The sequence below is a fragment of the Acomys minous genome (assembly GCF_964271855.1).
Source record: "Acomys minous genome assembly, chromosome: 6".
NCBI lineage: Eukaryota > Metazoa > Chordata > Mammalia > Rodentia > Muridae > Acomys > Acomys minous.
The window spans coordinates 107,777,425-107,798,480 of NC_140487.1; the positions used below are offsets into that span (position 1 = coordinate 107,777,425).

Consider the following 21,056-nt stretch of genomic DNA (forward strand, 5'->3'; position numbering starts at 1 on the left):
TCCAACGCCTGCTCTACTGGACTCCGCTGTGCAAGCGCAAGGAATCGCTGGAGAAATGAAACTTTTCCTCCCCATACCCCCTTATAACCGCCTCTCTCTACAGCTTCCTCTGGCATGTGAGCCTACTGATAAACACGCTTGACACGGTGATATGATCTAATACAGGACAAGTGCAAGTATATACACGCAGGTTTATTGAAAACAGATCTCAGCCACCACGAAGTGGGAAGAGGAGAAAGACAGAGAAGAGAGAGAGGAGGGAACCAAAATGTCCGGAGTATAGAGTGAAGGGAGGGAAGACCCTGCCCCAGGCTGGAAAGTTCAGGGTAGAGGGTGGGGTATGCCAGCTGTGCCCTGCAGCAGGTAGGAACTGAGGGATGCTGGGAGAAAGCCCAACACCTCCCACCCTGGCTCAGCCCCCACCCACCCCATCCTCACCCCCACCCCAACGGACACCCCACCCTACCCCGTACTCCTGCCCAGATTACCTCAGTTGCCTACATCTCCAGAACGGGTTCCTATCCCACGCCTCCACACCTGACTTCCTCCACGCATCCCTGTTTCCCCCCAAACCTTCCCATACCTTCTGCTCCACCACCGCCCTCCCCCCACCCCACCCCACCCCCCCCCCGCACATTCTGCGCTCTGTTTGCTTCCCCTTCCTCTGTTCTGCCTCCCATCTCCCCCCACTCCCACCCCCGCCACCTCCCCACATCCGCTCTCCCGCCCACCATCTCCCCTGTCCTCTCACCCTCCCATGCCCACAAGAGACCCCACAGGGTATCCCGACTCCCCCGGCTCCGCCCTCAGTTCCCCACCTGGCCTCCCCACACCTCCTCCTGTTTCCCTCTTTGCCAGTCAGTCTTCCCTGCCCCGCTCTGTCTTCTCTCTCCACATAGCGGGCAGGGAATCCCACATGGACCTCAGGGAATCCCCCATGGGCCTCCAGGCCACTCAGCTCCCATCTTCTCTCCTTCCTACTCTCTCCAGTGGGGTCCCCCCCCCCCCACTGATCCCGTCAAACTCTCAAACCCCGACTCCGGAGGCAACACCTGTCCCAGTCTCTTACCTTTATACTCCCTTCTCTACCACAGACCTCTACAACTGGAAAACCCAGAACCCACTCTCAGTGTCAGTCCGACTCCCTGATTTCTCTGGTCGATTCTTTCTCCATCACCTCCCCATTTAGGGTGACACTCAACAGCCTCTCCACACTTTTTTTTTTTTTTTTAACCACTGAGGGGAGAAGTGGATTCTCACAAAGGCTGCTGAGGCACTTCCTGGAATAGCTTCACTGGCTGATGAACTCACTGAGGGAGGTAGGGAGTCACCCAATAGTTACCACCAGGCTCTGATAGGAAGGATGAAAAGGGCAGGAGGAAGATCCACTAATCTGTGTGGTAGCTGATGTAAAGCAGAGCCCTTCCTGAACGCCGCCGCCCCCTCTGCCCCCCCCCCCCCGCGTGCCTCCTGGAAGCTTATGGGCTATAGGCTCTTATAGGTCAGCTCAGGAAGACTTAGCAACTCTCAAGGTGATTAACTTGGCCTTTGTCGCCCAGCCAGCCCCTGATATATATATATATATATATATATATATGGAAATTCAAACAATAGATGATTTGCAGGGCTGTTCAGAGCTGTTAGAAATAACCCAAGGGGGCTGGAGAGATGGTTCAGTGGTTAAGAACACTGTCTGCTCTTCCAAAGGTAGGTCCTGAGTTCAATTCCCAGCAACTACATGGTGACTAACAACCATCTAGAATGTGATCTGATGCCCTCTTCTGGCCTGCAGGTGTACATGCAGATAGAGCACTCATATACATAATAAATAAATAAATATATATTTTTTAAGAAAAGAGAAGAAATAACCCAAGGGGGCTGGAGAGATGGCTCAGTGGTTAAGAGCACTAGCTGCTCTTCCAGAGGTCCTGGGTTCAGTTCCCAGCAACCACATGACAGCTCACAACTGTCTGTAACTCCAGTTCCAGAGGACCTGACACCCTCACACATGCAGGCAAAACACCAATGTGCATACAATAAAAATAAATACTTTTTTTTTTTTAATAGAAAGAAAGAACCCAAAGGGTATTTGACAACCGAGACAGTAAGGTAGACCAAATGGCCAAAAAGGTGGAGCATGCCACCTTGGTGGTAATATATGACTCAGCCACTCTCATGAAGAAAAAGTCACCACAAAGAAATCAACGTGCCTGCTGCAGAGGGATGGGGCGCTGGGAGAATAAATGTCCACAGTGCAAACAGGTGAACTCGCCCCCCCCCCCCCCCCCGCCCCCTGCAGGTCACCACCCCATCCACCTAAACCTAACTGGTCCTAGCTATGGAAGACTATGGGGCAAAGGAACCTTTGAATTGGGACTGCAGCTGCCTATGGTAACCTGGAACTCAAGGCTATAGACCAATACATGACTTGAGGGAAGTACAGCGGGTGGAGGCCATTGACCTGACTGTTCTGAATCCACTATTTTGTTACAACTATAATCCCAGCACTCAGGAAGGCAGAGGCAGGCGGATCGCTGTGAGCTCCAGGCCAGCCTAGCCTGGACTACAGAGCAAGTCCAGGACAGCCAAAGCTACACAAGAGAAACCCCATCTCAAAAAACAAACAAACAAACACAGAAGTGCTAAGGGAATATATTTTCATTTTAACCCCGGGTGTGGGGATACGGGGCTGCTTCACGGTGGGTCACTATGATTTGTCTCCTGCTCCAGCAATGGCTTGGTTTTCCCAGCTACAGACAGTTTTTGCATGTGTGTGACGTTTGGAATTCTGGGAACTTTTCAGAGGCTATATAAATGCTGGGGCCCTGAGGAGCAGGGTTGTTGCTGTTGGCTGGGTGGTGGTTGGATGCTGTTGTTTGCATCTCTTACCTTTATATGAGGAGAAGAAATTAGACATCCTGACGGCGAAGGTCAACCTTGCCCCGAAGAACCTGACGACCCTAATCAGCAGGAAGTAGTCTAGTGATAACTTTGTCCCCTTTCCCCTCTGTCCTTTTCTCTCTCCTATCTAGTGTTAGGGAGTTAATAAGGGTGGAAGAGAGACAAAGGAACCCACAAAGTAGCAAACACTGGGTGCCTGGATCTCTACTAGATCTAAAGGACGTGGTCTTCTCCACTCCCCTGACAAAGTTAAGTCCAACCATCTTCTTGTTCGAATGGACTGACCCTGAGTTAGGACTATCAGTACAAGTAAGTAACCTGGCTCAGAGACCCCCGAGGAGTCAAGAACTCTCCTGGCAACTTCAGGGACAATGCTCGATCAGGACGTAAGCCTCTTCTGCAGTGAGCACCCTGAGGTAGCCTCCCTCCAACATGTGCAAGATGTGGAAGACCAAGAACCACCCAGGCCTTTTGTAGACTCTGCTCCAATTAGGCTACAGAGTTTCCACAAAAGCTCAACTTTGTTTGTTTGTTGTTTTTCGAGACAAGGTTTCTCTGTGTAGCCTTGGCTGTCCTGGACTCACTTTGTAGACCAGGCTGGCCTCAAATTCACAGCGCTCCACCTGCTTCTGCCTCCCAAGTGCTGGGATTAAAGGCGTGAGCCACCACACCCGGCTGTCCAGTTACCTACTTGGGGCATGAATTAAAGGGAGAAAGAAGATTTCTGTCCCAAGCCTGCATAGAGGCTTTACTGCAAACCCCAGATTCAGGAACCAAGAAACAAGTCAGGGATATTCTGGGAGCTGTCGGATGTTGCTGTCTCTTGGATACGCGGTCTGCTGACACTGACACTGCCAAACCCTTGTACCCAGCAACAACCAGGGATAACACCCCGTTTAAATGGACTGAGGAACATAAACAGGCCTATGAGAAATTAAAAGAAGGGGCTGAGAGATGGCTCAGAGGTTAAAAGCACTGGCTGTTCCTCCAAAGGTTCTGAGTTCAATTCCCAGCAACCACATGGTGGCTTGCAACCATTTATAACAAGATCTGGTGCCCTCTTCTGGCATGCAGGCAGAATGCTGTATGCATAATAAATAAATCTTTTAAAAAATTTAAAAGAGCGCGCCCCCCCCATTCTCCCTTATGTCTCCAAGCCCTTTCACCTCTATGTCCATGAAAGAAAGGGCATTGCCAAGGGGGTCCTGACACAGACTCTGGGTCTGGAAGAGAGCGGTGACCTGTATCTCAGAGAGACTGGACCCTATGGCCTCTGGGTGTCCCCGCTGTTTGAGAGCCATGCAGCCACTGCAGTCCTTGTAAAGGAGCCTGACAAACTCACAGTAGGCCAGACTGACTCTAACAGCAACACATGCTGTGGAAACCTTGCTACCAACTGGTGGATATCAAGTGCCTGTCTGGCTTGGTATCCGGCCCTTCTCCTAGAATAGGACAGATTGACCTTTGATAAGTCCTTGGCCATTAACCCCACCACCCTGCTGCCAGACGATGACCCTGAAGAGCCCACCCATGACTGTGTGAAAATCCTGGACATCCTCCAAGGCACACGACCTGACCTGACCTGACTGACTTCCTTCTCACCGCCAGGGACTGGAATTTCCACACAGCCGGCAGTAGCTTCACGCAGGAAGGGAGCAGGTGTGTGTGTGGGGGGGGATGGTCACAGGTCAAAAAGAGGTCACAAGCCTTGCCCTGGAGGCACATCTGCCCAAAGAGCAGGCCTTCAGATGGGTGAAGGAAAAAAAATGAGGAACATTTCTTGCTGAAAGTCACTATGCCTTTGCCAAGGCTCATGCTCACAGACAGATTTATAGACAGAAGGGCTCACTCACTTAAGGTTGAAAGACTATTAAAAGTACACACACACAAAAAAAAAAAAAAAAAAGACTATTAAAAGTAAACATGCAATCATTCAATTGGTAGAGGCCATCTGGCTGCCAGCTGAACTGGCTGTAATACACTGGCCACGGCTGTAACAGAAACTTTTATTCATCTGCTTCAGTTGTTGTTTGAGAGGCTGGTTGCCTTCTTCTGCTAACCTAGGCCTAGTCCTGGAAGCTTCTAGCCTATGTACAATCTAACCTAGGCCTAGAACGTTCTCAGCCTCTGAGACTTACTGCTGAGTACGTTCACCCTTACTTGTTCTTTCTGAGCTCTAGGCTGGCTGGTTCAGCTCAGCTGTTTTGCCTCAAACTCCTCTCTCTGGTGATTTATTCCATCTGGCTTCTCTCTCTCAGCCTCTGAATTGCTCTCCTTGGCCTCAAACTAACTCCAGCAATCTGTTCTAATCTTCTGGCTCCTTCTCAGTCTCTGGCTTATTCGGTCTTAACTGAGTTTTCTCTCTGTCTGCAACTTGTCTCTCTATTACTGTCCTGGTAACACTGCCTCCTCTCTGTCTCTCTGCATGGCCCCTTGAGTAGCTTCCCTTTCCTCTCTCTTCTCTTCCTACTCTGTCCAATCTTTCTCTGATTTGTTACTTTTTCTGCCACTCAACTAGACATCACTTTCAAACATGGCTGCTTCCTTCTACAAACTAACTTTACCTCCATTGTTTGGGATTAAAGGCGTGGACTACCACAACTGGTCCTAAGCTTTTCTTTTCTTTTTTTTAAAGATTTATTTATTATTATGTATACATTATAGATGGTTGTGAGCCACCATGTGGTTACTGGGAATTGAACTCAGGACCTCTGGAAGCGCAGTCAGTGCTCTTAACCACTGAGCCATCTCTCAAGCCCCCTAAGCTTTTCTTTACCTGATACTTGCTCTATACCAGGCTGGCCTTGAACTCAGATCTGCTTGCCTCTGTCTCCTGGATTAAAGGCGTGTTTGTATTCCAGCCGGATCACACAGACCTGGAAGGTCTTTGGGTGTGATCTCTTGTCAGAGCAGCCATGTTCTGAATTAGAATTCCTCTACACAGGACACCAAAAAGACCAAAGACTCAAACTCAAGGCAACAGCTATGCAGGTCAGACTGTCAAGGAGTCTGCACTCGGAGAACCCTGTCCCCAAACCATGCTAGAGCTATTTGCTTTTCTGGAGACATACTCAGCCTCGATGAAGATGTCCCTGAGTGTGACCCAGGAGAACTCTCGTCATATCCTGACTTGGGGGCCCAGAGAAACTGCAATAGATGATGGATTTTTTTTTTTTTTTTTTTTTTTTGGTTTTTTTGAGACAAGGTTTCTCTGTGTAGCCTTGGCTGTCCTAGACTCGCTTTGTAGACCAGGCTGGCCTCGAACTCACAGCGATCCGCCTGCCTCTGCCTCCCGAGTGCTGGGATTAAAGGCGTGCGCCACCACGCCCGGCTCTTCTTTTTTTTTTTTTTTTTTTTTTTTGGTAGATGATGGATTTTTAAAAAATATTTATTTATTTATTATGTATATAGTGCTCTGCCTGCACACCAGAAGAGGGCACCAGATCTCATTATAGATGGATGTGAGCCACCATGTGGTTTCTGGGAATTGAACTTGGGACCTCTGGAAGAGCAGTCAGTGCTCTTAACCTCTGAGCCATCTCTCCAGCCCTGGATGGTAGATCTTGGTGGACAGAAGAATTTGCACAGCAAAAGTTTTGGGCCAGAACTGGTTAAATGCTTTATACCGTTCTGTGCACCTGTCACCTAAGATCTCAGAACTCATCTCCCCTCGATCCTGGCTGCCTGAACATCAAGAAATACTTCTAGCCTGGCGTGGTGGTGCACACCTGTAATCCCAGCACTCTGGGAGGCAGAGGCAGGTGGGTTTCTGTGAGTTCGAGGCCAGCCTGGTCTACAAAGTTGAGTCCAGGTCTCAACCCTCACCCTCCAAAAACAAACAAACAAACAAACAAACAAATCAAGACATTTCAGACCGTTGCCTGACCTGCGCTGAGGTAAACGCAAAAAGGAACACATTCCCTCCAGAAAGACGGAGTCAGGGTACCGCTCCTCGTATATTCTGGGAACCGGACTTCACTGAAGTCAAGCCAGGAATACACGATCCTGGTTGATCCTATCACAGGCTGCGTAGAGGCCTTTCCATCCCAGACTGAAGCAGCTCAGGTAGTAGCCAAGAAATTGATAGAAGAGATGACCCCAGATTTGGCCTCCCTCTGTCTCTGGGATCTGACCCTGGCCTTGCCTTCCTGCCTTTTAACGTAAATTGGAAACTCCATTGGATGTACCACTCAGGAGTTCGGGACGGCAGAGGATGAACAGGACTTTAAAGGAGGTTTTAACTAAGTACACTCGGAACTGGTGGTCTCAGGGTCCACTGCACCCTTTTATCGAGAGAAGTTTACCCCATGTGGGCCACTTCCCATCATCCCTCGGGTGCAGGCTGGACCACCTCCCATCATCCCTTGGGTGCAGGCTGGACCACCTCCCATCATCCCTTGGGTGCAGGCTGGACGGGTTATCAGACTGCCTGACTCCAATCTCCAAGTCCTTGAAAGGATTGCAACTGACTTTGGGTAAGATTTCCTTTAGGTCCTGGCAGTTCAGCCTGTTGGGTACCAGCCTGCTGATCACCGGTTCCGGCCGGGAGGTGCTGTGCTGGTCCTTGGTGGTCTACTGATTCAGAACTGACAGGCTTGAACCGGGAGGAAAGGGCCGTGAATTATGTCATTCTCCAGACTCCACTGCTGTCGACGTCACCGGGATCCCTGCCTGGATTCTTCTCTCTCTCCTTAAGAAGGCACCAGAGGGCCGGGCGTGGTGGCGCACGTCTTTAATCCCAGCACTCGGGAGGCAGAGGCAGGTGGATTGACCTGAGTTCGAGGCTAACCTGGTCTACAAAGGGAGTCCAGGACAGCCAAGGCTACACAGAGAAACCCTGTCTCAAAAAACAAACAAAAGAAGAAGAAGAAGAAGAAGAAGAAGAAGAAGAAGAAGAAGAAGAAGAAGAAGAAGAAGAAGAAGAAGAAGAAGAAGAAGGCGGCACCAGAGGACCCGGAAGACCCAAAGGAGAACCGGAAGAAGGAAGAGGTGGACTGTAACTGAACGGAGCCCCTGAAAAGTTAGAATTTCTAGGATTTAAGTTTGTTCCTACGTCCTTGGCTGTCGATATGATTGGTCTCTGGTTATCAGTTATGCTCCCATTTGCCTTAAGATCTGATCCTGTCTTTTAATTGGGGAATAGAACACCTGCCATAGGAATTGCTTAACATTACTTTGTAAGGCGGGGACTGCCCCCTCCTACCAGGTCCCATTATTCGGATGAAGGAAGGAAAACAAGTCCTTTCTACCCATAATGCAAGGAGGGCAACTGGGATCGACTGATTTGACTGGCCAGTCCCAGAGTAACAATACAAACTTGACTAAATATTAATTAATCAGCATAATTAGTCTTCAACAAATTCTTTTTGTTTTTCTTTCTTTTATTTTTCTTTCTTTTTTTTTTTTTTTGGTTGTTTGTTTGTTTTTCGAGACAGGGTCTAGAGAGATGGCTCAGCAGTTAAGAGCACTGACTGCTCTTCCAGAGGTCCTGAGTTCAATTCCTAGCAACCACATGGTGGCTCACAACCGTTTATAATGACATCTGGTGCCCTCTTCTGTCGTACAAGTGTATATGCTTTCAAAACACTGTATACTTAATAAAATAAACTTTAAAAAAGAAAAGAAAAGCCCAGAGCCAGGAGGTAGTGGTGTAGTCTTATAATCCCAGGAGACGCAGGCAAATCTCTGAGTTTAAGGCCAGCTTGGTCTACAGAGTGAGTTCCATGACAGACAAGGCCACACAGAGAAACCCTTTTTTAAAAAAGAAAAATAAAAAAAAAGGAAAGAAAAGAAAAATTCAGGGCCCAAATATTATGATTAATAAGAAAACTATGATGAGGCCAATGAGCCATCTCAGCCAGAAGGGCCATTTGACCTGTGCCTGGGAGATTTTGTTCGTTTCCCTATGTAAGTCATTGATTTGGTTATCAATGGTGTGGGAGAAATCTGATACATTAAAGCAACACATCCCAGGGATCTGTTGACATCCAAGAGTATGTTTGAGCAATAGAAAGTCCATGGTAACTCTATTTTGAAAGACTGTCACTCTTAGTCCTCCCATTTCTTTTGTTTTGTTTTGTTTTTTGTTTTTTGTGTTTTTCAAGACAGGGTTTCTCCATATTAGCCTTGGCTGTTCTGGCCTCGCTTTGTAGACCAGGCTGGCCTCAAACTCATAGCGATCCACCTGCCTTTGCCTCCTGAGTGCTGGGATTAAAGGTGTGCACCACCACCACCGCCCCACCCACTCTGTGTTTTTTAATGTATTACTTATTACCCACAAGATATCCAGTGCCAGAATTTTGTTCACCCGGCAACATCAAACCATGCTTGCCCCCTTCGGAAAGATCTGAATGGGTTATGCAAGCCAAGGGAAGAACGTGAAACCAGAACAGAGGCCATATTGTTGTTACGTTTCCATATCTTACGAGAATAAATCTCTTTTTCCTAAAACTAAAGCACCCTGAAAACCACGTGTTTCAACCTGCACTGAACTCATGACCATATGCATGATTGCCCTTTGCCTTACAAAGCATGTTTTCAAGCTGTCTTGATGTATACCCGTGACCACCTACTCCATAGTGTGTGACTCCCTTCCATACCATAGTCTCGCTTTCATCACTACCTTCCACTGTTTTTTTTTTTTAAGATTTTTTTTATTTATTACATATACAGTGCTCTGCCTGCAAGTATGCCTGCGGCCAGAAGAGGTTGTAGATGGTTGTGAGCCACCATGTGGTTGCTGGGAATTGAACTCAGGACCTCTGGAAGAGCAGACAGTGCTCTTAACCTCTGAGCCATCTCTCCAGGCCCCACTGTATTTTTTCTAACAGCCCATTATTGGGCTCCTATTGAACACACCCATGGATGTTTCCTATTAACTCTAACCTTTCCCCCTAAAGGAGACCGCAAAAAGCCAGTAAGGGGCTGTGCTCCAAAACATCCCAACTTAGGGTGAGACAGTCAGTTAGCCAGGCCTGGGCGCATCTCTAAAATAAACGCTTAAGGCTGAGTGTGGTGGTGCAGGCCATTAGAGGCCTGATCTTTGTGAGTTCGAGGGCAGCCTGGTCTACAAAGGCAGAGGATGCTGTGGCCAAGAGACAGAGCCTGGGGGCGTGGGAGGAACAGGAAGGAGTTTGGGAGAAAGGAAGCCCCTGAAGGGTGGGACTTGGCGGGGCTCTATGGAAAGAGGCCTAGATGGGGAGGAGCTGGGGAAGGAAAGGGACAAGGCCTGGGTCAGGCTCAGAGTGCCTACAGAGACCCCTGTCTGTTTGTCTCTTCCAGGCTAGGTTCCTGCAGGCTGGGGTTTCCCTGGCTGGGAGCTGGCAGCTCTGCCACCCGAGGCCTGGTCAACCGGAGTTCAGTTCCCAAAGCCCATGTGACCTAGTTTGCTTTCAATAGTTGTGATCAACACCAGGATCAAAAGCAGCTTGGCAGTGCACACCAGTGCACACCGGGCATGGTGGTGCACACCTGTAATCCCAGCACTTGGGAGGCAGAGGCAGGCAGGTCATTGTGAGCTTGAGGCCAGCCTGGTCTACAAAGTGAGTCCGGGACAGCCAGCCAAGACTACACAGAGAGTTTTTGTTTTGTTTTATTTTGTTTAACTTACATGCCCCAGGTCACCGTCCACCACTGAGGGAAGTCAGGGTTGGAATGTAGAGGCAGGAACTGAAGCAGAGGCCTAGGGGTGCCACCACCCACAGTAGGCTGGGCCCTCCCACCCCAAGAAAATGCCCCCACAGACCTGCCTACAGGCCAGTCTGATACAGGCATTTTCTCAACTGAGTTTCCATCCTCCCAGATGACTCTAACTTATGTCAAGTTGACAAAAAACTAACACCATGTACAAGTAGAAAGTGAGAAGCAACTCCATGAAGTTGACCTCTGACCTCTATATGTGTAACATGGCACAAGCTGCTCTCCCCACCCCAGAGAGAGAGAGAGAGAGAAAGAGAGAGAGAGAGAGAGAGAGAGAGAGAGAGAGAGAGAGAGAGAGAGAAGGGGGGAGGGGAGAGGGAGAAACACTAATAATAGACAATTAACTAGAAAAAGAATACAAAAAAGCCAGTACTCAGGTGGCAGAGGCCCTTAGGTTTCTGTGAACTCTAGGCCAGTTAGGGCTACATAGTGAGACCTTGTCTCACAGAGAAAGAAAGAAAGAAAGAAAGAAAGAAAGAAAGAAAGAAAGGAGAGAGAGAGAAAAAAAGATCCAGAGACACAAGTATTGAGAACCAAGCTCACTTTATTTGGAAAATAGAAGTTGGATATTGGTGCCGGGATGGGATCTAGGGTGGACCAAAAGCCAAGTTTATGAGACAGGTTCCGTCTGTGCCATGTCTGCTTTTCACCCCCACACAGGACAAATATCACCTCAGCCCACCCCCTCGTGCTCTTCCATCTCTGGATAAATATGCAGTGGGTTTTTACCAATAGATGCTTGGGGGAGGATCAAGGAAGAGGAGAGAGAGTTTTCATTTCTCCTTACAGGTAGCAGATCCTTCTGAATCCATTGACTCCTTTTTCTACCACTCCATCATCCAGAGGCCCAGAGAGACAGACAGACAGACACTGGCCTGACTTACAGCAAGGAAGAAAAGGGCAAAAAGCCAAAGCCATATTCCCTGCCTCCATCCTGGGAGCCAAGAGGGGACTCTAGATGAGTCAGTCCCAGATGGGTGCCAGCCAAAGGCCACCAGTGACCTCTCTTCTCTCCTAGGTTGTCCTCACTCTTGGGTCCCAGGGAGAGACAAAAGAGGACAGCCACAGGTAAGGAACGGAGGAGAGGAAATCCTTCCGGAAGTTGCCTTCAACACGAGGACACGTTTATAAGAAAAAGTCCTCTGCTTTGACCTGCCCACAGCATTAAGGAGAGGGCTGGCAGGACATGGGGGCTCATGACTGTGATCCCAGCACTGGGGAGGCAGAGGCAGGAGGAGCTATTCTGGCCAGCCTGAGCTACACAGACAGCTTATCAAGAAAAGGTATGGCGGAATGAGAAGATGACAGGCAAGGGTTGGTATAGAAACACTTAAACACAAGGTAATAAAAGACACCCATTTGTTGAGCATTTGCTATCTATGATTGCTGGAAATTTCCACGACCAAATAATGCAAATCTCTCATTCACAGATTCTTCCTAAATCTCAAATTCTTACCAAGTAAGCGTCTTCTTCTGTCTGTTTGGAGGTTGTTGTCTTTTTGTTTGTTTTATTTTGTTTTGTTTTGTTGAGATAAGGTCTCAGTCTTGGATCCCAGGCTGGCCCCAAACTCACAGCAATTCTCCTGTCTCAGTGAGTGCTAGGATTACAGGCGTGAGCCACTAGACCCAGTTCTCTTCCTGTCTGTTTGTCTGTCTGTCTGTCTGTCTCTCTCTTTCCTTCCTCCTCATTCTTTTTTGTTTGTTTGTTTGTCTGTTTTTTGTTTTTTGAGACAGGGTCTCTCTGTGTAGCCTTGGCTGCCCTGGACTCGCTTTGTAGACCAGGCTGGCCTCGAACTCACAGCGATCCGCCTGCCTCTGCCTCCCAAGTGCTGGGATTAAAGGCGTGAGCCACCACGTCCAGCTTCCTCCTCATTCTTATTGACAGAATCTCACCATGTAGCCCAGGCTATCCTTGAATGTGACATCCTACTGCCTCAGCTCTCTGCTTGTGCCACTACACTCATCTGGCTACTAAAGTCTAGAGGCAATGGGCTGAGAGACTTTCCCAAGATTACGTAGCAAAGACCTGACAGGTAGTCAAAATATCATAGGCCAGTAGGCCTTCAAAGCAGGAAGACACAGGTATAAGACAAGCCTGCCAAAGTCACAGCAGGTTCATAGGTGGCTCACATGTGCTGCCAACGTTACATGTTACAGGCCCTAGCACAGGGAACACTTCTGGGGTCTCTCTGAGTAATCGGTGTTCCCTCTTGGGAGGTGGAGGGAGAAAATAGAGACATAAGATGGGTTCTTTCTGGGACAATCATAGACAGGCCACTACCTCCCGGAACCTCGTAATACTGCCTGCCTCACAGTCAGTTTGGGAGGATTGAGTTAGTGTATGAAACTGGTACCTGTGAGACCTGCCTACTACAGCTGTGCACCACGGCTCCTCCTGGTGTTGATGTTGGGACCAGAGCCTGGGCAGGGGATCCTGGGGCTGCTCGTGGACCACACACAGCCCAAAACAAAAATCATAAACTTTACCTACACATCATTTTTTAAAAATTTATTTATTTTTGAGACAGGGTTTCTCTGTATAGCTCTGGCTGTCCTGGAACTCACTCTGTAAACCAGACTAGCCTCAAACTCAGAGATCACCCGCCTCCCCAGTGCTGGGATTACGGCGTGTACCATCACGTGACTGACAGCTTCTTTCAGTATGCCCAAACTGAGGTTCCTCATCAGCTCCAGCCAGCCTGGGCTACAAAGTGAGTCCGGGACAGCCAAGGCTACACAGAGAGACCCTGTCTCAGAAAACAAACAAACAGATGGGAGCTCGTGTAGTGGTGCACACCTTGTAGTTCCGGCATGAGGGAAGTGGAGGAAGGAGAATCAGAAATTGAACGTCTACCTGGGACACACTGTGAGTTTAACGCCAGCCTGCGCTACATGAGATCCTGACTCAAAATAAATGAAAGGAAGGTAGGTGTAGAAACAGGCATAGAATTCATATATATATATATTTTTTGGGGGGTTTGTTTGTTTGTTTTTTGATTTTTGAGACAGAGTTTCTCTGTGTAGCCTTGGCTGTCCCGGACTCACTCTGTAGACCAGGCTGGCTTCAAACTCACAGCGATGCATCTGCCTCTGCCTCCCGAGTGCTGGGATTAAAGGTGTGTGCCACCACCACCCAGCGAGTTCATGTGTGTATGTATCTGTGTGAGTGCGTGTATACTGTATATATACCTGCAGAGGACAGAGTGGTCATCTTCCAGAAAACTATAGGCAGTTGTAAGCTGCCTGATCTGGGTGCTAGGAACTGAACCCAGGTCCTCTGCGAGAACTGCTGAGCCATCTCTCCAGGCCTTTTCCATAAAGCGTTTGTGTGTAAAGCACTGAGGCCAGGACCTAGCAGGGAACCTCACCGTCTGGAGTTTAGAGGCTTCGTATGGCTCCGCAGTTCTAAGTTCATAATCTGTTGCTGATACTGAGAGCTGGAGTCGGGCCTTCGGATTGGGGGCCAGCAGGTGCTCAGCCAGGGCACTCCCTGCCCCAGTAACTCTCCAGGTGCCAAGTGCCCACGTTGCCAGGCACTTCGAATTCCAAGCCAAGCAGACTTCTTACAATAGCCAGCTTTGGCACCGACGTAACTACTAGGGAAAGAACCCTATATTGGGCCCACTATGTGCCAGAAACTTCTGAAGGCATTTGACCTGTAATATCTGAGGGCTAGGAGGGGGCTCTTGGAGGGAACTCACCTAAGAGCCAGCTGCTACAAGCGGCCATGAATCTAGCCAACACAAGAACCTGATTAGGGGCTGGAAAGATGGCTCAGTGGTTAAGAGCACTGTCTGCTCTTCCAAAGGACCTAGGTTCACTTTCCCAGCATCCACATGGCAGCTCACAACTGTCTGGAATTCCAGTTCCGAGGGATCGGACACCCTTGCCCCCATACCAATGCACATAAAATCTAAATAAATAAATAAAAAGGAACCTGATTAGGCACTGGTCATCTTATTACAGACTGCCCATCCTCTCGTCTTACCTCTAGAAGGGAACAGCGGGCAAAACTTTGCTAGTTTGTGAGCCTGATTCACTTCAGGGCTGAGATTTGAAGCTGGGTTGGGGTTCTCTTAAAAACTTGAGGTCTCTGGTTTACCCTTACCTCCTGCCCTCTGACTCCCCACCCCCACCCCCGACCCTGACCTCTTTACTGTACTTGAGATTACCCATCACTCCCTCTCCCTGGGAACGCCTTCCCCCTCCCGTTTCCATGACAGCACAGTCTCCCCCTCCTTCCTCCTGCTGCTCCAGTGGTTTCTTAGTCTTGAGCCTTGGAAGCAAAGGGGTTCCCCAGGCCAGGGTCCCAGACTTCTCCTCTCCTTATTGCACCCTGGAGGCCCATGTGTACTTTCCCCCCTGAGTCTCTGGGCGCTGACCTTGCACTCCAGCTCTGTTTTCCAGCCACAGCTACCTGCTGAGTGGCAGACCCCACCTATACACACATTACCTAGTTAATCCTCACAACCCCTGCACAAAGGAATTCCACTCTGCAGGTAGGGATGACCGAGGCGCTGAGAAGGAAGGCTAACATTAGACTCTAGCATTCACCGAGAGAGCTCCAGGACATCACGAGAAGAGACTAGAAAACTGTAGGGCATTTTAAAACCAAAGGCAAAAATCTTCCCTCCCACCTCCTAGAGAGAAAGGAATGGAAATTTTTGGGGAGGAAGAGAGCTCTGATAGTCTAGAATTACACTGTCAATTTGGAGCTTTAAAAATGCACCGTGCACGGTACATTTTGAAAGGCAAAGATTTGGAGAACTCAAGAAAGGCACAAGAGTTCACGGAAAATTGTCCTTTTTCTCCCATTCTGTTAAGTCTCCAGGAGCCTCGTCCCAGGGTCCTAGCGGGAGCTGGAATGTCTTTCTGCCTCAGTGATGCTCGGAATTGACCGTAAACCTGGACCTGGGAATCTTCTCTAGAATTCCTGGCCTGAGTTCTAGCCGCTCCTAACAAGGTCTGTGACGCAGGGGAAAGCGGCTTCTCCCACTCTCTGAGGCCAGTGTTCACATATGACGTGAAGATGTGAAGCCACATCCAGGCGGCGGTGGTAGTGTACGCCTTTAAGCTCAGCCCTTGGGAGGCAGAGGCAGGTGGATCTCTGTGAGTTCGGGGCCAGCCTGGTCTACAGGTGGAGTTCTAGGACAGCCAGGGCTACAAGAAGAAACCCTGTCCCAAAAAGCCAAACATATGTACGTACGTACATACATACATACATACATACAAATGAGGATACTAACCAGGTATAATAGCCTGGCAGAGACAGACTGATATTTGTGAGTTCAAGGCCAGCCTGGTCTATACAGCAATTTCCAAGCCAGACAGAGCTACATAGTGAGATCTTGGCTCAAAGATAGATAGATAGATAGATAGATAGATAGATAGATAGATAGATAAGGACACAGCTACTGGCCGGGCGTGGTGGCGCACGCTGCCTTTAATCCCAGCACTCGGGAGGCAGAGATAGGCGGATCGCTGTGAGTTCGAGGCCAGCCTGGACTACAAAGCGAGTCTAGGACAGCCAAGACTACACAGAGAAACCCTGTCTCGAAAAAACCAAAAAAAAAAAAAAAAAAAAAAAAGGACACAGCTACTCCTATAGCCTAGGCTGTCAAGACCATGAGCTGAGATGTTGTGCATCAAGCCTGGTGCACCACAGTGCCCAGTTAAGTTCTGTGTCTCCACCACTCACAGCATTTGGGTTTGCCATGCACTTGAATGCACTCAAGCTTTCCTACACACTGGTGTCTCAGCGGCCAACTCCTATGCATCCTGTAAAACCCCTGACCCTTACAGAATTCCTGCAAGCATGTTCTTGGTTAAAAGGCACTTCCCTGCGACATCCTTCCCGGGACTTTCTGTCACTCTACGTGTCACACCCGCATGCAGTCACCTGTGCTTGGTTTGCCTCCCAGCATTGGCTGGAGAGCTCTCTGGGGAGGAGACACGTTTGATTGAAATCTGAGTCTCAGTGCCTGGAGTGCACAGGCCAGTGTTACCTTGACTGCGCATGGTCTGCACCCAGCTGAGGCTCATCCCAGGACAGATGTCTACCAATGTCAGAAAGGGTTAAAAAAAAAAAAAAAAGGCAGCCAGATCTTGCTGGATGTGGTAACATTATGCCTATGATCTAAGCACTTGGTGGGGGGAGGGTGCCAGTGTACATGTACACACGCACGCGCGCGCACACACACATGAATAAACAAACAAATAATAAAAACAAATAAATAAAAGGATAAAGATCATTGCTGCCAAACCTGATGATCCAAGCTAAATCCCTACACACACACAAGGCAGGAATGAACCGCCTCCCCCAAACTGTTCCCTGACCTCTGACCTCCACATGTGCGCAGTAGCAGGACCATGTCCCCACAGAGACACAGTCAATCAGGGCAGGTCCCCATACAGACACAATCAAGCGCTCAGTGCTTAAACAAATTTCAAACCACACCTGCAATAATACCAGCACCCAGGAGGCTCCCAGCTGGAAGATCAGGGTTCAAGGGCAGCCTGGGCTATAAGAAACTCTAGTTTAAAAAAAAAAAAAAGAAAAGAAAAGAAAAGAAAAAGGTCATTCTCATCCCCACAAGAGAGAGCAGTAAGAGGGTAAGGGTAAAAGGGTTCGCTCTAAGACAGGCCTGTCCTGGACGGGGCACAAGGCCACGGTCCTTGCGAGGAAGAGACAAAGCCCTAAATCCTGTGTCACCTGCTTTAGGAACCTGCCCTGATTAACTGTCCCCTTTCTCTTCTACCTCCTATGGGATAGAAGAGGGCCCTAACCCTGAGTGTCCAGGAGCGTCCTTGGCATGGTGACCATCTTAGCCGTGCCACTATAGCCAAACAGAAATCTCCACGGTAATAGCGTCCGATTGGGTGAAGGTCAGCCTAAGAGGCTAGGCTCCAGGCTGTGGTGGCTGAGCAGGCTTGATGTCAGCGGTGACCATCACACTGCATCGCAGGGTACAGAGATCCCAAGGCTTTTAGGGACTTCACGCTGAGAAAAAAAAAAGGGCTCGACTTGGTCCATCACAGGGACCCTTCCTGCTAGTCTAGCTCCGCCTCCCTGAAGGCTAGCCCCGCCTCCCTGAGGGCTGGGTTCAGCCTCTGCCGGAGTGACAGCTTCCAGCTTTTGTTCTAAAGAAATGGTTGTCAAGAAGAAAAGAGCTATATTGTCTCTCTTGCTCCTTTCTTTTTTAGTTTGAGACAAAGGCGTCAATTTCTTTCCATCTGTCCCAAAAAAGGAAGAGAATTAAATTTGTTTTTACAAGGATGTCAGCAGGCTGTTTCAATAGGGAGTCAGGGGCAGGTTGCTGAGGCAGTGGAGGGGAGCACAGGGGAGAGGGCAAACCGACATCCAGGAGAGCCGGGATAAGTTTCTGTGCCCACCCTCACCAGCTTGAAAGGGGGGGGGCAGCGAGAGCAGACACAGAGGCAAAGGGAGAGGTGGCAAAGGGCCACGCCGACAACATTGCTGTAAAAGCCGTCTTCCTCAGCGCCTTCAAAGTCAGGTCCTACTTGGCCAGCTCCAGTCCCTGCAAGCGACAGACACCAGATGCTGACAAGGGCGAGGGGATTTTTTTCTAGGTCCTAATCAAGGGTCCAAGTATTTGGTGATAACCCTCACTCGTGCTGAGGTGCCACATTTGGGGTGCTCAAACACAACGGGTCTCTGTGCTCTGTACTAGGCCCTGGGAACCCCAATAGCATCCACCCTCAGATTTCAGGATTTAACCTATAAGCAGAAGCCTTGGCCCCCTACCTAGTGATCTATTCTCCTCCTGACACATACTTTTGTTTTGTTTTTTTGAGACAGGGCCTCACTCTGTAGATCTGGCTGTCATGGACCTTACTATGTAGACCAAGCTGGCCTCACAGAGAACTGCCTGCCTCTGCCTCCCAGGTGCTGGGATTAAAGGCATGCACCACCATACCCAGTTCCAAATATATATATATTTTAAAGCTTATTTTATTATTTTATGTGTATGAGTGTTTTGCCTGCATGTATGTATATATGTGCACCATGCTCATGCCTGGTGTCCACAGAGGTCAGAGGGCACCGGATCTAACTGTGACTGGAGTTTACAGAGGGTTGTGGGCTAACATGTGGGCACTGGGAATCGAACTTGTGTCCTCGGCAAGAACAATACATGCCCTTAACCACTGAGCCAACGCTCCAGACCTTCTTCCACTTCTTGACACAAAGCCTTACTTGGTTTTAGAGCCTGGAACCTTCTCACCCCTTCCCGAGACTCAGGGATCCCATTAGAACTTGATTCTGGGAGGCCTTGTTCGGTATCCAGGGAGCCTCGACTTCTGGACGCTGACCTGTCCCCAGCCCCACAGGGACACAGGGCTGTCCCGTCAGGTCCTAGCCTCAGCGAGTTCAGCCTGAAGTTCGAACACGGTGAGAGCCTTGATTTTTCTCTAAAGCTAACCCCTCCGAAGGGGGGTTATCTCCTGACCAAACCCTAAGCTGCCTTGACTGACTGCCCTGTCCCCCTCACCTCGCCTAAGACTCCCCACCCCCCATAACACAAAGCCCTAGATTCTCAGCTCCATCAAGCCATCGACCCCATCACTGCCCTTCCTGGTTCCTGGAGCTGGAATCCTCAGGTCTCAGACTGGACTTGTGTGTTCAAAAGGCCAGAACCCGAGGTTAACCCAAGGCTGACGCTCTGCTCTATTGGAGAGGCCTAACTAATGGTCCAGTTTAGGTGTCACTTATCTGGAGCGCCCGCTCTGCCCTGGCCCCTCCATGTCAGAGCCATGGATCCCTCAGGCTCCGCCCCCAGCCGAGGTCTCCCCTCTGTGCAAGCCTTAGTCTAGCTGCTCAGATGGTGGCCACGGCCTCCCGGGGGCGGGGGAGGGGCTGGTTCGGTGGGTCACTTCACTTAGGAGGGGTACTTAGGGGAAGAACCGGGTAGGTCAGGCGGCAGCACCACCTCCCGGGCCATCCGAGGGGGTGCAGGCGGTGACACGCTCACGCCCGGTGGCCTGGCGGGCGAGGCGGAGGCTGCCAGGTTCTTGGCGACCGCAGGGCGAGCGACAGAGCTGGCGGAAGCAGCGCTTGAAGTTCTCGTCCAGGAAGGCGTAGAGCACGGGGTTGAGGCTGCTGTTGGCATAGCCCAGAGCAATGCAGAGGTGCAGCGCTGCCACCACAAGCGGGTCGCGCCGATTGATGTCCACGAGAGTCCAGACGATGACGAAGATGTGGATGGGCGCCCAGCACACCACGAAGGCTCCCACCACCACCAGCACCATGCGCGTGATGCGCCGCAGGCTGCGGTCCTTCTCCTTGGAGCCCGACAGCAGGCGCACGCTGCGCAGGCGCAGCAGCATGAGGCCGTAGCACACCGTGATGATGAGGATCGGGACCACGAAGGCGAAGAGGAACACGCAGATCTTGGTCACAGTGTCCCAGTACCAGCTGGGGCTGGGGAACTGGAGCATGCATACCACTGCTCCATCTGAGCCCGGAGAAACAAGGAAAGACACGGGTCAGAGGTCTTGTGTGCCTATGGGGCTGAGGCAGCTTGTCCCCTTTCAAGATGACTGACTGGGTCGAGGCGCTTCTCATACCTAGATTGTCCCTTTACTTGGTGAACTCCGTTTTATGCTTCAAGACCCCAGAATTGGCCCTCGTCTGGGAGGTCCCCTTCTGTGTCCTCTCCCAGGTCCTTTGTAAGCCTGTATGTCACTGGATGGCAGTAATACGTTATCCTGTGCCAGTAATGTCAGTCACTGCGTTAATTCAGCAGACTGACTATCTACTGTCAGATTTGCTCCAACGGATCCATCAGTACTGAAGATTGATTTAGAGGATGTGTTAAGGGCTGGTGTGTGTGTGTGTGTGTGTGTGTGTGTGTGTGTGTGTGTGTAACTCAGCTGTTAGGGTGCTTGCCTAGCATGCACTAGGCCCTTGGTTCAAGTTTTAGTACCTTTCCAGCACTGTATAAACTTGGCCTGATGGCACACACATGGCACACCCAAGCACTCAGAAGATGTAGGCAAGGAGGAAGAGAAATCCAAAGTCATCCTTTACTACATTAACTCCTAGGCTAGCCTGAGCTACATGAGATCACGCTGGGCCTGAGATCCTATCTTAAAAAATTTTTTTAAAAATTAAAAAAAATAAAAAGCTGGGCAGTGGTGGCACACGCCTTTAATCCCAGCACTCGGGAGGCAGAGGCAGGCAGATCTCTGTGAGTTCGAGGCCAGCCTGGTCTACAAAGCAAGTCCAGGACAGCCAAGGCTACACAGAGAGACCCTGTCTGGGGGGGGGGGAGGGAAAGAACCACTTTACACCAGGTGAGATAGCACACATCTAGAATCCCACCACTCAGGAGACTGAGGCAGGAGGCTCTCAAGTGCACGGAGCCACATATTGAGACCACATCCCAAAGTAAAATAGAACAACACAACCAGCCCTGTAGGAAGAGGCAGGGGAACTT

General features: G+C 49.8%; 1 protein-coding gene across 2 annotated transcripts in view; it reads right to left on the bottom strand.

Annotated features, from left to right (window-relative positions):
* Positions 1–11,123: 11,123 nt before the first annotated feature.
* The window catches only part of OPRD1 (opioid receptor delta 1), a 37,966-nt gene continuing 28,033 nt past the window's right edge, over positions 11,124–21,056 (bottom strand). Inside the window, exons 3-4 of one of the 2 annotated variants that reach the window (XM_084787527.1) lie at positions 12,455–20,072; positions 11,124–12,276 (exon numbers count right to left, since the gene is read on the bottom strand). In XM_084787527.1, the coding sequence (XP_084643653.1) occupies positions 19,531–20,072 (542 nt within the window). In that variant the 3' untranslated portion in view covers positions 11,124–12,276; positions 12,455–19,530. Of the gene's footprint in view, positions 12,281–12,454; positions 20,073–21,056 lie in introns of both variants that reach the window. The other variant, XM_084787528.1, reaches the window with a different exon arrangement.